General features: G+C 41.1%; 1 protein-coding gene across 1 annotated transcript in view; it reads right to left on the bottom strand.

Annotated features, from left to right (window-relative positions):
- Positions 1-15,661, bottom strand: part of LOC122561187 (G protein-coupled receptor kinase 5-like) — a 233,515-nt gene that overhangs the window by 42,438 nt on the left and 175,416 nt on the right. Inside the window, exon 5 of the mRNA XM_043712718.2 lies at positions 12,550-12,650. Within this exon, the coding sequence (XP_043568653.1) occupies positions 12,550-12,650 (101 nt within the window). The remainder of the gene's footprint in view (positions 1-12,549; positions 12,651-15,661) is intronic.

Below are 15,661 nucleotides of genomic sequence, written 5' to 3'. Positions count from 1 at the left end.
TGACTGTTCTCTTTAGGACACCTTGGTCCACTTCTCCAATATGTCCCCATACCCCTGCAGTCCTTTCCATGCAATCACAGAAGATGCAACACTTGCCTGTTTACCCCTTCCTCTTCACTATCCTAAACTCTTGACACAACTTCCAGGAGAAGCAGCGACTCAATCTAGACTATTATATTTGCTGCTCTCAGTGTGGTTTCCTGTACTCTGGGGAGATGAGCTGCAGATTGTAATGGCTTTGTTGAGCAATATGCTCTGTCTGCAAAAATGACTGAGCTTCCAGTTGCCTGCCACTTGAATACTCCACCATTAGTAAGTTTGCAGATGACACCAAAATTGGAGGTGTAGTGGACAGCGAAGAGAGTTACCTCAGATTACAATGGGATCTTGATCAGGTGGGCCAATGGACTGAGAAGTGTTAGATGGTGTTTAATTTAGATAAATGCATGGTGCTGCATTTTGGGAAAGCAAATCTTAGCAGGATTTATACACACTTAATGGGAAGGTCCTGGGGAGTGTTGCTGAACAAAGAGACCTTGGAGTGCAGGTTCATAGCTCCTTGAAAGTGGAGTTGCAAGTAGATAGGATAGTGAAGGTGGCGTTTGGTTTGCTTTCTTTTATTGGTCAGAGTATTGAGTACAGGAGTTGGGAGGTCATGTTGTGGCTGTACAGGACATTGGTTAGGCCACTGTTGGAATATTGTGTGAAATTCTCGTTTCCTTCCTATCGGAAGGATGTCGTGAAATTTGAAAGGGTTCAGAAAAGATTTACAGGGATGTTGCCAGGGTTGGAGGATTTGAGCTATAGGGAGAGGCTGAATAGGCTGGGGCTGTTTTCCCTGGCGCATCGGAGGCTGAGGGGTGACCTCATAGAGATTTATAAAATCATGAGGGGCATGGATAGGGTAAGTAGATAAAGTCTTTTCCCTGGGGTGGGGGAGTCCAGAACTAGAGGGCATAGGTTTAGGGGGAGAGGGGAAAGATTTAAAAGAGACCTAAGAGGCAACTTTTTCTCGCAGAGGGTGGTGCGTGTATGGAATGAGCTGCCAGAGGATGTGGTGGAGGCTGGTACAATTGCAACATTTAAAAGGCACCTGGATGAGTATATGAATAGGAAGGGTTTTGGAGGGATATGGGTCGGATGCTGGCAGGTGGAACAAGATTGGGTTGGGATACCTGGTCGGCATGGATGAGTTGGACCGAATGATCTGTTTCCGTGTGTACATCTCTATGACTCTGATTCTAATTGTTCCAGCTTCATTTTCCTGCCCATTTAGAGAGAGGGGGCCAACGGTTTTCTCTCAGACCGTCGTGACTCTTTGGGATTCTCTCGAACAGAGTCCTTGAATATTTTTAAGGCAGAGGTAGATAGATTCTTTTCAAGCAAGGTGTTTGCAAGTTTATTGGAATAGGTGGGAGTTCAGATCCCGGGTTACAATCAGACCAGCCATGATTTCTTGAAAAGTGGCAGTAGCTGCAAGGGCTGAATGGTCTCCGCCTGCTCCTTGTTTGAGCAGTCAGAGGGGGTGGAGATGCTACCGCTGTCAGGACCATCTGATGTTCAAGCTGCTGGCATGATATTGAAAGTCCAGAGGCACGCTGCTTCAGATGTGGCAAAGCTTGAACAATCTCTCCTGCTCTGGTTCTCCTTACTTTCTGGGCATGGCTCAGAGCAAATGAATGTCAGCTTGCAACAGGAAGCCACGCCACCCGACCATGACATCTTGGGTCAGTGACGTGTCCTAGGTGAAGGGAGTCACCTAACAATGCAGGAAGGAGGTCAGTGATCTTCCCCACTTGGTAAAGATCAATGCTACCATCTAATCTCTGCTATCTCACTCAATCTAACTTCGCCACTGCACCCTGCAATGTTCATGATTGCATGTATTATGTACACTCAACGGTTCTCATCTGAAATAAATAACCCTTCCAGCCCTCTGACTGAAAAGCAATGCATGCCTGCAACTGAGCGCGAAAGACCTTATGTACTAAGAAAGTAACTGGAACCACGCAGAGGCTGACAGCCTGTAACTCAGTGCTGAAGGAAATGAGTCTGAGCAAAGAGATCATTGGGTGCGCAAAGACTGGCAGTCTCCAAGCAATTGCAAAATGAGAGACTGGGAAGAAAGAAGCCAAGATCCACAAGCTGTACGAGATTGAAGAGATGCTCATGTTCTTGTGTGCAAAGCGACCTGGCAGAGTCAAGATCTCGGTGTTCCTGAGCTCTCCAGTAAAGTGTGAAATGGTGCAACTGTTGGTCCAAGAGCAGCTATGATGTGGTGAAGCTGATGCCAATTTGTGCAGATGAAAGGTCATGGAGAATGTTGTTCAAAGAGCAGGCAGGGATATTGTTAAGGAGAAATAGTCAGATTATGGCTGGGACAAGCATTTGAGAAGGTTCATCTGCCAGATGTCCACTCTCAGCTGCATGTCAGGAATTTGCACCACATGGTTCCTGGAAAAGGAAAGATAAGTGGTGTACTAATGAGAGGAGTTGGAGCTTTAATGACATGCAAATGCATGAGAGTTAGGCAACTGCTGCTTAATGGCGAGATTCCAAATTTGCCATTTAAGGTTTGTACAGAAAACTGGGAAAACAATTCTCCGTGCAAATCAGGACTAAAGACCCTGTGTTAACAAAGTAATTGGAGCCACACTGACTGGCAGCATGTAACTTTGTGCTCCTTGAGATTCAGGCTATTTCCATTCTCTCAGTGTTTTCTCACCTTTCTCATCATTGCTACACCACACAAACGAAGGGAAAATTCCGCCCTTAATCTCAAAAACCATATCTTCAGTTTTTTTGGTAGTAATTTTGGTTGATAAATGTTGTTTCTTGGAAATTGTATTCCCCTGCCTGTTGGAGGCAGTGATGCATTTTCTGATCATATGCTAGTGGTTCTAGTCATTTGACATATAAAGTTTACATGCAATACAAATTTTAACAGCACAAACATTAGATTAGATTGAATAGAAACAGGTTCCTGCAAATAATTGTAAGTTTCTATAGCCATCTTTTGGAATATTGTGTGTAAAGTTTGGTTGGTAACAAAATTCACCACCCCTCCCAATATCAGATACAGAAAATGGATTTTTGCAAAAGGATAATGTACACAAGTTCAGGTCTAGTAATATCAAATCTTTCCCAGCAATGAATGCCAGAATCAATTCACAGTGTTCTCTGCTTTAATAGCCTAACAGTCTATAGTCATTCAAGATTTGTGTAAAGATTTGTATCTTGGATGCTACTTGCAGTTGTTGTGAGTATGTTCGCTGAGCTGGGAATTTGGTTTGCAGACATCCCGCTTTTGGTGCACAATTTCTTGTCTGTACCTGTGTTGTCTGTTGTGTGCATCCGTACTCATCACCTGGATCATCCTGAGGCCATTTTGTCTGGCTGTTTCTCTAGCTTATGGGTTATTGATTGGTGGTCTGCACCATTTGATTTCTTCTGCATTCATGTAGGAATCAGAGTTGCTCGTAGATAGCACTTAGGCAGTTGGCAAAAGATTCGCATTTCCTTGCTGGTTTTAGAATCTTTCACCTGCAACTTCATTCGTAGATGGGTGGCAGACAAATATCGTGACAAGGATATGCTACGACCCAATACACTACCTTACATAACGAATCAGAACTGACAGCCAGACTCCTCCTACCACTCAGATTTATGACAGCCCATAAACCGACAGCCATACTCATAACAACTTACCAGAACAAAAGACCCAATACCCATCATGAGCAGGATATACATGCTGTACAAGATTCCATGCAGAGACTGCACAAAACACTATATAGGACAAACAGACAGACAAGTCGCAATCTGCATTCATGAACATCAACTAGCCACTAAACACCATGACCCAGCTATCCTTAGAATCGATATACACAGATGACAAGGATCACAAATTTGACTGCGACAACCCAACAATAATAGAACAAGCCAAACAGAGGGCAGCCAGAGAATTCCTAGAAGCTTGGCACTCATCCACGGACTCCACAAATAAACATATTGACCGAGACCCAATATACCAACCACTGCAATGAACAACCAGAACCAGCAACTGGAAACAGTGGAATGAAACCAAACAAATGCCAAAAGACATAGTACAGCAGGGCTTCACAGGAGGCTCCACAACACTGAGGATGTCACCTAGAAAGGGAACGAAAATGTCTATTGGCCAAATTCCCAGCTCAGCAAACATACTCACAACAATGGGCTCAGTGGTTAGCACTGCTGCCACACAGCATGAGGTTCCCAGGTTTGATTCCAGCCTCGGGTGACTGTCTGTGTTGAGTTTACATGTTCTCCCTGTGTCTGCGTGGGTTTTCTCCAGGTGCTCCGGTTTGCTCCCACAGTCCAAAAGATGTGCAGGCCAGGGGAATTGGTCATGCTAAACTGCCTGTAATGCATTAGTCAGCGGGAAATGGGACTGGGTGGGTTACTCCTCAGAGGGTCGGTGTTGACTTGTTGGGCCGAAGGGCCTGTTTCCATGCTGTAGGGAATCTAATCTAAAAAAAAACTGTAGCATCTAGCCATGTTTTAGAAATTCCCTTATAATCCTCTCAGGATTTTATTGTGCCTTTTGTGAACCATACACCACATTTATTGCGTACTGATGACCTTATACAAGTCTCTCAGATTTTATTACATTTAAGTTTAGAACAGCCACTACCATTATTCAATTTAATGAGATAGTAGCTCTTTTCCACAAACACATAGGTGGTACCAGAAGTGCAAAGCTCAAATGTATTTACAGAGATTTTGTTGACACTCAGAATTTTATCATTTTGTTGACACTCAACAAAATCACTCAGAATATACACAGCTATGATTGAGGTCAATGAAGACTACTGATTCTGTAACTATCAGCTTTTAAGTATGAATGGTAATTCCTAAGTATTTGCCCCCCCCCCCCCCCCCCCGCACCTTTCCTCATTGTTCTACCCTGTATAATCATTAGAAAATATTTGAAGATCTTCTCAGCATCTCGCATTTCAGAAACTAGCTGGACCCACTATGCCCTTGCATAGTGTTTTGAAAAATCAGCCATGAGATCTTCAATTGAAGGAATGCACAATTTGCCATGAGCTAATATATTCCCCAAGAAAGCAAAGAGTGAAGTGTTTCTGTACTTCATCAACAAATGTTTACAGTTGGTCCTAATTTACACTTGGAAGAGAGGGAGAGAGAGAGAGAGACTGCTAATTTTACTCATATTAGTGTTTCCTCAACCACACGCTGACTCAGCCTTAAAATAACCACAGATAAAGGCTGTGCATGGCTTCAGCATAATTAACTGCTTCTTTGACGTACTTTGAAAAAAGGAGAAATATTAACAAACCTCCAAATCCAAGCACATATCTTGTACTTTATACTTCAATTATAGTTATCTTAACTTAGAATAATATTTAAAATGCCATGTGTACACAACATAATCAGCTTCAGCTGACTTTTCAAACAGGATTCTGGTTTGGTGGTACTGGAAGAGCACAGCAATTCAGGCAGCATCCAAGGAGCTTAGAAATCGATGTTTCGGGCAAAAGCCCTTCATCAAAGCTAACACACTTCAGCCAGATCCCAGGTAGAAATTTGAATCACAAAAATCTTAGTGCAGAAGGAGACCATTTGGCTGATCATGCCTACACTGCCTCTTCAAATGGGCATCTTTACTTAATACCAATTTCCTACTTTTATTACATTTCTACTGTGTTCTGATCACTGCTCAACATTGGAACTTGCTCCACAGTACACAGTCCATTTATAGTAGCCATCAACATCACCTTTCTACTTAAATACTACAGAAAAGTTTTGAGCTGCCTGTCGATTCAATAACTCAGGTATAGTATTTAAGGTTCTGCCAGATTTTTCAAACATAATTGCTCAAAGTTTCTTGGATCCGCTTATGCAGTATTTACACTAAAATGAACTTCAGCATGGATCTTGCTGACAATAAATTCTTTCAATGTTTCCAGCACAGCTTGATTGAATTCTCTGCTACAAGGTGAAAAGCCAACAAAGTATATGAATAAAGTAATATTGTGTCATACAAGGTTCAAGCAATGACCATTTCCAATCAGAATAGGATGTAAATAAGTTGGGATGTTTCAGATGGTGCATGAATTAATCTTCTACATTGCTCCCCACTAGCTTTGGTCTTTAAATCACGATTCCAATCAACCAAGCAGCAATGGTGACTAGCTACCAAGCCCTCTGCTGGAAACATTACAAGATTTTCTGGTTTTTCTTCTCTGCCTGCTACCTTAGGTTTCCACTATCCATTCAATCTAGCCATACCAGTTAAACATACATGGCATTCTGTTGACGAATTGGGGACACTTTTCCAAAGCACAAAGTTTTAAAATGTGTATTGGCTATAATGAGATTACATCGCCAACAATTCAAGCAATGTTTCTAAAGCGTGATTCTTCTATAATGCAGGGTTGCACAAGAACACAACCATCACATTAGGGAAGAACTACCTGTAATTATTGTGAAAATAGAAAGTCCAATCTAAATCAATGTACCTTCCAGTATAAACATCCATTGCATCCACTAAATACTGCACAGTTTTGCTTCAATCGTTGCCCTTTATTGCTATTGCCATAATCCACCTTGCTTAAATTCAATTGTGCATTGGCAACGTTTTGCAAGAATCACATGCAAACAGTTTGCTCGATCATAAATCACTCCTGCATTGTTCTGGAGGTTCACTTTGCTCGTTCAGTCTCTCGTGTCTGACACTAAACAGTTCTACCATTGTCTCCTCCAAGGAATTAACTGTGGTCTATTACAGCAATAAAGCAGACATACTGTCAAAAGAAATTTTCCTATGATGTAAAATGGCTTCTTCATAATCTTAGAGAAGAAACCAACACGTTAAATCCTGTGCAACAGTCAAGATCATAATAAAGGGAAAATTGTTAAAGCAAATTACACTCTTATAGTGCCATAGATACTGCCCAGGTCATGCATTCACAATAGCCTTCATCAATGGGATCAGAACAGTGATTATATGTTAATCACAGCAAGCAAACCTAACAATGAGAACATTATCGTGCGGACACAAACTCAAAAATGTGTTATTTTTGAGTGGTGACATTTCCAAATACACGTTCCAATACATTTTAATGCGGGGAAGGTAATTGGTTATGGATTGGTCTTAAGCCTGCAGGCAAAAGTGGTTAATTTCCCTACGACATAAGTAATAGTCATTGCTTAAGGTCCGCCATAAATAGATATGATGGTAAGTGGAAATGTGAAGTACCACTTTTAAAGAAATAGAACCAAAAGGAAATATTTAAAACATCATAAAATACACTCAAGTCTTTTGCCAACAGAAAATGGGCTTTTAATGCTTAGTTCACTTTTTAACAGTAACTGGGGATTTTAACTGATGATTCAACAACAGATAAATCACCTTGTAGATAGCGGGTTCCTAGGACACACAAAAACCTGATCTGGGGCCAACTGACATCCCATAAAGTTCTGAAAGTAATGTCATTTCTTAGCCAAATGCAGTGAATTTACACTGCAAAAACTTGGAACAAGATGCACTCTCTTTGTGGTGTAAAACTCTCGCCTTGTTGAGAGATAGTAGACCACATGATGGCTGATCTCCTGTCCGGCATTATTTAATTTTTATAGATTTTGGGAATATCCCATTCCAGGCACACTAATATCCAGATAGGGAACAAAGATAATCCTGTGACCCTGAATTCTTATTACAAGAAAGCAGCTTTTCTGTTGTGACTAATCTTTTGTACTGTTTGCGAACATCTCCAGCCAGATCACTCATGGAAGCTGAAAGGTTTACAACACAGGGGGCCAATATGTCCCAGCCTGTTGAGAAAGAATGCTCTCATCTAATTTCACCTTCCAAGTCTTGGTCCATAGCCCTGTAGATGACAGCATCTTAAATACTTGACGTACCCATTCAAATGTTAGGAGCAGGACTGATATCTGTGAAGGGAATGGGTACTGGAAGTTGGGAAAGATCGTCACCCTGCAAAGCTCTCTATTGTAAGGAAGCCTCTGCATGCTCCATTTGCATGTCAGGGAAGGAGGCTGGGATGGGATCCAAGTTGTCTCTGAACGAAGGTCCTAGGCAGCACAGAGGTTAATGCAAGGCAAGGCAGGCTAGGAGGTGTGCTACTGTTTACTCAGACATTGGGATTGTTGTAATCATGACTCAAAACCTAACGCCATATGCCCCATTAATCCCACGTATTCCTCTCGCTCCTTCCTCACCCTCATGCCCCTTTTATTATACCCATCTCTTTTCTGTGCCCATTATGTATATGGGAGGTGGTGTAGCAATGACACAAGACTTGTAATCACTTGATGTGCTTTTGGTCAATTACAGTTGCTTTGCTGACTCGATAAGGGACTTAGAGTGAACAATGTGATGCTCCTAATTGCTTGAGGACAAGATTTGGTATGTCCATACTTGGACAATGAAGGTCCTGCTGATGTAGTTTAAAACGATGCTAATGGATGGCATTACTGAAACAGTGGAGACATGATTCCTGGGACTGCTTCAATTCCAAGCCGTTCACTCCACTCCCAAAGAACAAAACAGTAACTTTGCAAGTGCCCTGTTTTCCCTGTGACCTCTCAGCCTCCCAGCTTCTGTTTGGATCTTTTATATGACTATTAATGTCTGCCCTTTACACCCAGAGCTCATGGAATGTGTGAATACCCATGCTTTTGATGGGCTTGTACCCATCTGCCCTCACACCCTGCATACAGAGGCCAGAGTGACTAACTCATTAGCACCTCCCTGCCAATACCCAGCCCCATCTTCTGCAGCTCCCAGAGCCCTCCAATTATCAATGAGAATGCAACTTTCTATGTAGAATTGTCCCCATCACTGTAATCACCCCTCAGTATCTCAGTGCACCAAAACCTCATCGACAAACTTCAGTTGTCTGCTTTCTCAGGGTTTCTCTAATAAGCCCCCTCGGTCACCACCCAAATCATCAGGACCAATTATGGCCCACGCCTCAGAATGACTTCAGCTGAACTGCAGTTTACAAAGCATCCTGATTGATCTACCCATAATCCTTGGACTGGTTGCAAGTGACCTGCAGGTCTGATCGTCGCCCAGTGCCTGGACTGGAATTTGACTGTAGTTCCCCTTGGACCCCATTACAAGTTGTTTCTCAATGACTTTCACTCACAGCCATTAGCTGGAAGCACACACAGTGTATTTGCTGGGTGAGCTGCTGGTAATGTTGTGGGTGTGACACTGACATATCCACAAGCTACCTGCCTTGTTCTCTGATCCGAAAAGCATTCCAAGCCACAGAAGCGGTAGTCCATTACTGAACAGCAAAGCAATATCAAGTACAGAGGCTGGTAGCCTCCAAGTGAGTGAATGCAAGCTAAGAGGTGTACGATTCACCATGTGCAGATCCAGGAGATGTATGTGACCTTGCAAGTAAAGCGATCCGGCAGAAACATTCAACCTGTAGGTGCTCATGAGATCCAAAGTCAAGTCTTGAAGAGCTAAAGTGGTGTGAGAGGGGGCCCAAGAGCAGGCATAATGACATGGTGAAGTTGGTGGTTTGTCAATCTTGACTTCTGTGGGTGAAGGGTCAAAGACAACAATGTCCCTGAAGCTTGTCAGGACATTGTGGTGAAAGCACCGTTGGATGATGATTGGGCCACAGTTTTGTCGAGTCATAACCTCCAAGTACTGGCTCTGACTTACAGTTTGGGAATTTGTGTCATCCAGTTTCTCTGGGAAGGAGAGAACGGGCAGCACAGTGGCTCAGTGGTTAGCACTGCTGCCTCACAGCACTAGGGTCCCAGGTTCGATTCCAGCCTCGGGTGACTGTGTGGAGTTTGCACATTCTCCCTGTGTCTACGTGGGTTTCTTCCGAGTGCTCCAGTTTCCTCCCACATTCCAAAGATGTGCAGGTCAGGTGAATTGGCCATGCTAAATTGCCCATAGTGTTAGGTGCATTAGTCAGAGGGGAATGGGTCTGGGTGGGTTGCTCTTCGGAGGGCCAATGTGGACTGACTGAGCCGAATGGCCTGTTTCCACACTGTAGGGAATCTAATCTAATCTCTATACAAAACTGGAAATGGCATAGCAAAAAGATGAGTTGGGGCATTCCCAAGATGGAAATGCATGCAAATAAGGTCGGTGCCAGAATAATGAGATTCTGGCGTCAGCATTTAAAGTTCAAGGGAAAAATCAGAAATAAAATTTCTTGTATTGAGATTTTGATTCTTTTACATCACAATATTTTCCCAACTTTCTTGCCATTGCCCATACCATAACAGAGTGGGGAAAACTCTGCCCATTGAGAGTGGACTTGAAGGAAAGATTGGTTTGGATTTACGATAACACGCCAATTGAAGATCCTGCAGGCTGTAACTATTTACATTTACACATGACGCATTTGAGGAGGGAAGAACTACACCCCAGACACTATTCTCTGAAAACGGTAAGCATGAAAGACATACAAAATATTTATAATCAGAGCAATTAGACCATCGCAAAGACTGTGTTGAGTTTTTTACTTTTGTATTGGTTAGACACTTCATAGAATTATAGACACTTGTGGAGAAAAATAAAATGTAAGATAAAATTATTATAACATGAAATAATGAAAAAAAAGATTTGGAAGTATATTAGTATATTCTGAAGTTGTATTCTACATTACTGTCCAGTACAACATATTTGCAAAGATAACTAGGGATTTTAGTCTACCAATTTGAATATAAGTTGATTAACATCCCCTAACAGTGTATTTAACCAGATAAGGAGGATGTAGTGCATCACAAAACATTGCATAATAAAGGGAATGTGTCCTTCTATCATAGTGCATTGGATAGATCTATTTTAGTTAAATACTTGCAGACATTTTAAAACTACATCCAAAATAAAGTGTCATCCAAGTGCTAATGAATGACAATTAAAATCTTTTCCACCAAAAAATGGCCCAAAAGTGTTCAAGAAACCTAAAACCAATAGCAAACATTTTCAATGCAATATAACAATGTAAAAATTAAAGCAAACTTTTCAAAATTGCGTACTGTTACAACAGACTACTTGCCTGATACAAGCATATATTTGGTGCACTGTAGAGCCTAATATTTAAGTGCACCAAAATAAACATTCTTAAAGGAAATTGGATTGTAAAATTTCTTGTTCAATTTGTTTGATTGAAAATACAAAGAAAAACCAAGGCTGTTGAACAATAAACTGAAATAATTGTCTTTGGATTAAAAAAACGTTAGCAATAAATGACAATAACTAATGATTTATCTTGTAATAAAGCTAGATGTTGGTATGCTATTTCATCCTGCAATCCACTGCAAACCTTAAACACTCTCCATGACATCGACTGTTAACAACTGCCATTTGTATAGGCACACTTTTTAAACTTTGCTATTGATGTCAGAATTTGCAAGTACTGAGCCGTTTCTTATTCTGTCTAGTCGCTTCTCCTCTTAAAAGCGCTCTTGAAACTTCAGATGGAATATTAAGCACATTAAAACTAATTGCCTGGTGGGATCATTTCCTGATCTCGACCGCTGTGCCGCCTAATTTTATTTCACACCAGGATAGGAAATACAAATTAAATTTTAATCACTGCTGTTGGCTTATCCATGTCAAAGATACCCTTGTGGCCTTGATCCCCACACCTCTGGTGAATATTGAAAAAGCCTCATGAGCTCCCACCTCCTGCCATGACAAGCTGCCTTCAGGCACTTGTTGGTCTCTACTGTCAGTGGGGACCGATCAGTGTGAGGAGATCCCAACACAATCTGAAATCTGCTCACAGTTGGGCATTTAATTGCTCAAATTCCAAGCAGTGGTTAGGTGCCACTTTTGATGAACCACCTCCACCAAGACACTTGGAGGTAGGATCACATTTGACCCTTGACCCAATGGCCTTGTGGTGGAATTCCTCCCGTCTCACTTTCAACACCTGTCAGGGGACTAGGAGGATTATGAATTTCCCTCTAACTCCTGATCATTTCTTAACCGTTCAATTCCTCAGCTTCTGTTTTTCCTCGGTGATACATTCTGAGTTCACCTTATGATAAAAGTACTACATAAGTACTACATAAGTAGATTTAAGTACAATGATTAAGTTAGGCACAATGAGTTGAGGCACTATCAATGCTATCGCTATGTAGATTGGGAAACATTTTTACATACTGAGCTGGTGACAGATTTTTTTCATTGAAGAAATATGCTTTGGTTGTCGAAATGCAGATAATGAAGATAAGAGACGTTATGAATGGTGAATGTACCTCATCATCTAGCTACTTGAACTTAGCATCTTTATCAGATTTGTACTGGGGGATTCATTATTCAAAGTGAGCAACCAATGAAGCTCAAATGTAACATTCCAGAGGACATACTTATGGTAATAATTAAGTGAACACTAAATAGCAAGAGAAATATAATTATCATGTTTCAAATTATGAGAAAGTAACTGGCGTAACTGGATATTTGTGTTAAATGGAGAACGCGAATCACTCCCTAATGAATAATAGAGAAGTCCGACATTGTGTTTTTGCACTTACTTTACACAGTTACAGAAGAGCTCTTTGCACGCACTCATTTCAAGTTTCTCTTTACATTGCTGGACAATATCCTCGCTGACTTCTCGTATATATCCTGGGGACTGAAACACACACAGTATTGGAACATAATTAAAGATACACTTTAAGTCACAACTGGGCCTTGTTAAATCTGCAAAGAAATATTTTTTAAAATACTGGAAATTAATTTCCACAACCGTTTGGCATTAAGAATAAACATCCCAATTTTACCTTCTTTGCTATTATCACAAATGATTAATTACATACTGCACAGTCCCTGAAATATTTAGGAACATTGGTTCCATGTAAATAGTCTACCTCTTATTTGCTTTAAAGAAGTATCCGCACATTTAGAAAGTATATTCTAGGATAATTACAGTGAAACCCACACACATGATTTTACCTGACATCAAGTAGTTCCTCATTAGTTTTTTTTTTAAATGATGCACAGTATGATGGATTTTCCACTTTTATAAACTATTTCTCCATTTGGTTTGCCTCCTAATAATGGGCCCTGTAAAGTTTAATTTTTTTCTTACTGCTGTCCATTCTGTTAGTAATAAATCACTGCTATGAGAGAGATGAAAGCAGAATTTTAATTCCCTCCTCCCAGCAGAAACTAGTGGAAGGGAAGTTTAAAGCTTAAAGATGCTTACCACCCTTTTCCTATCCACAAACTATTTTAATTCCTTTTTTCCCAGTGAGTTGATAACTACTTGTTATAACTCAGTTGGGACATGAAGAAAAATAATTTGTGGTGATTTGTCATCATTTAGCCTTAACTCAAACTTAATGGTTTGCGCAGGGAGTGTGTATCATGTGCATGCACCCCACTCACAACAGCTTAATTTTGGGCAGCCAGGTTTAGACTACTCCCCCACTGGACTCCCCACCATCTATCCCAGAAAACTTGCTCAACACTGCTCGGCCTGCATCTTTTATAACTGCTGTGGTCGCCTAATTCTTATATGCGCAAGGCGGGTCAGGTTGGAGAGAAATTTATTGTCACTTGCATTTTTTACAAAACAAACTACAGAGAAAAAGTGTTTGTTGCCACACTCTGGTGTCACTTTAGCAATAGAAATTATATATATTAAAAAATAAGAAAAAAATTAAGACAAAACCCATCTTAGTTCAATTCACAGCTCCAGTGCTCCACAGACCGAGGAAGCCTGACAGTGAAGCCACCGCACCTGGCCCACCATGTCTTCGTAAATGCTGAAGCCATCGCAAGGAATCCAGGCCATTGGGATCCCGACCTGGACCCACCTTGTTGTTGAAGCAGCCCACCACATCATAAGACCCATCAGGATGCAGCCGCAATGGCCACCAGGAATGGCTGGATCCACACTGCATCCTCCACTGCAGCAGCCTCTCAAAACCTCCTTCTCATCTACATTTTAAATCTGCTACTTCTTATCCTAAAACTATGACCTCTCATTCTAGCTCTTTGCACAAGAGGAAATACACACCGTGTCTACATTGTCAATCCCCTTTAGCATTTTATCTATTTCAATGAATTGTTCTGTCATTCTTCTGAATTCTCAGATAGGTGCCTAAACTGCTCAGTCTCAACTCTGGAATCAATCAAGTGAACCTCCTTTGTTCTGCTTCTATTGCAACTACATATCTCTCTAACCTAAGGGAACCAAAACTGTGTCTAATATTCCTAATACAGTTGTAGTAACGTTTATTCTCTATTCCTTTAGCAATAAATGTCAAAATTCCATTTGTCTTCCTTATTATCTTCTGTCCTTGCATACTAGGTTTCTGTGATTCATGCACAAGGACACCTAGTTCCTTCTGTCTAAAAGCTCTCTGAAACTTCTCTCATTTAGATAATAAGTTGTCTTTCTATTTTTCTGATCAAACTGGATAACCTCACACTTATTCACATTAAACTCCACCTGACAAATTTTGGCCCATACACCTAACCTCTCCATTTATAATTTTGTTTTTTTTATTCCAACTTACTGTCCCTTCTGTTTTAGTGTCACCTGTAAATTTGTCTATAGCATCTTCTCTCCCTGCATCCAAATCATTATTTTAGATCATAAACAGTTGGGACCCTCAGGACTGAACCCTGTCACACCCCACTGGTTCCATCTGGACAATCAGAAAAACACCAATTTTTCCTGACTTTCTGCTTTGTTGGTTAGCCAATTCTCTATCCAAGCTAATAAATCATCACCCCATTAGTGACAGGACCCCATTAGCCACTTTACTTGTGACACCTCGAAGAACTCTACCAAATTAGTAAAACATGATTTGTCCTTCACAAAACCACGCTGACTGTTCTTGGATTGTGTTTTGACTTTGTGAATGAGCAGTTACTACCGCTTTAATAATGGATTCTATTTGTCCTTTCTTTGATAGGTACTGGGGCGCCTGAGTGCTCTTTGGTGGAAATCTGATGTACTTAATAATTAACTATTAAATTGGGCTCCCACAGAACAGAGGTAAGAGAAACGAGTACTGAAAGGGAGGTATTTGCTGTCAACTTTCACAAAGTTTTTTTTAGCCTTTACTAAGCAGCTGCAAGCACTTCTTTCTAGATGGAGTCATTTGATGGGTCATTTTTGCCTCTCATTTGCAACTCTCTCCCAGCACCCAATTGCTGAGGTCCTCCCAAGGCTTCCCATTTGGCCTCTTTTCCTGCTGACCAGCTGTGAATTGGGAACAGAGCATAAAATCTCTGGTTCCGTTATGCTCTTCGGCCCTTTTAGGCCTCACCCATAACCTCCCTAAGTAAATATCAAGGGACAACATTCCACATAAAACTCTCTCAGGCCAAGTACTATATTACTGGCTTCAGAATACAGATCCCTATACATTGCACAGTACAGAAGAACACTGGCTATAGAGTAAGTTTCTTTTTACATTTCCCAATGGGCACCTTTCATATAGACAGAAGGGCCATCACCAACATATATCAAAGCAATATTAGCTTTCTGTGAGAATCTACAAGCGGAAGCAAGGTTACGCATTATTTAACCTCATTTTACACATTAGGCCATTACAATTCATTGGCTGGTGGTAACACCAGGTTCTAATGGTAACATAAAAAGTGCCTTGATTTGATTGCCTCACCCTT

The sequence above is a fragment of the Chiloscyllium plagiosum genome, unplaced genomic scaffold, assembly GCF_037043375.1.
Source record: "Chiloscyllium plagiosum isolate Xiang-an unplaced genomic scaffold, Cpla_swu_hap1 HiC_scaffold_22, whole genome shotgun sequence".
Lineage (NCBI taxonomy): Eukaryota > Metazoa > Chordata > Chondrichthyes > Orectolobiformes > Hemiscylliidae > Chiloscyllium > Chiloscyllium plagiosum.
The sequence above is the reverse complement of the archived record's forward strand: the minus strand, read 5'-3'. Positions and strand labels throughout refer to the sequence as shown.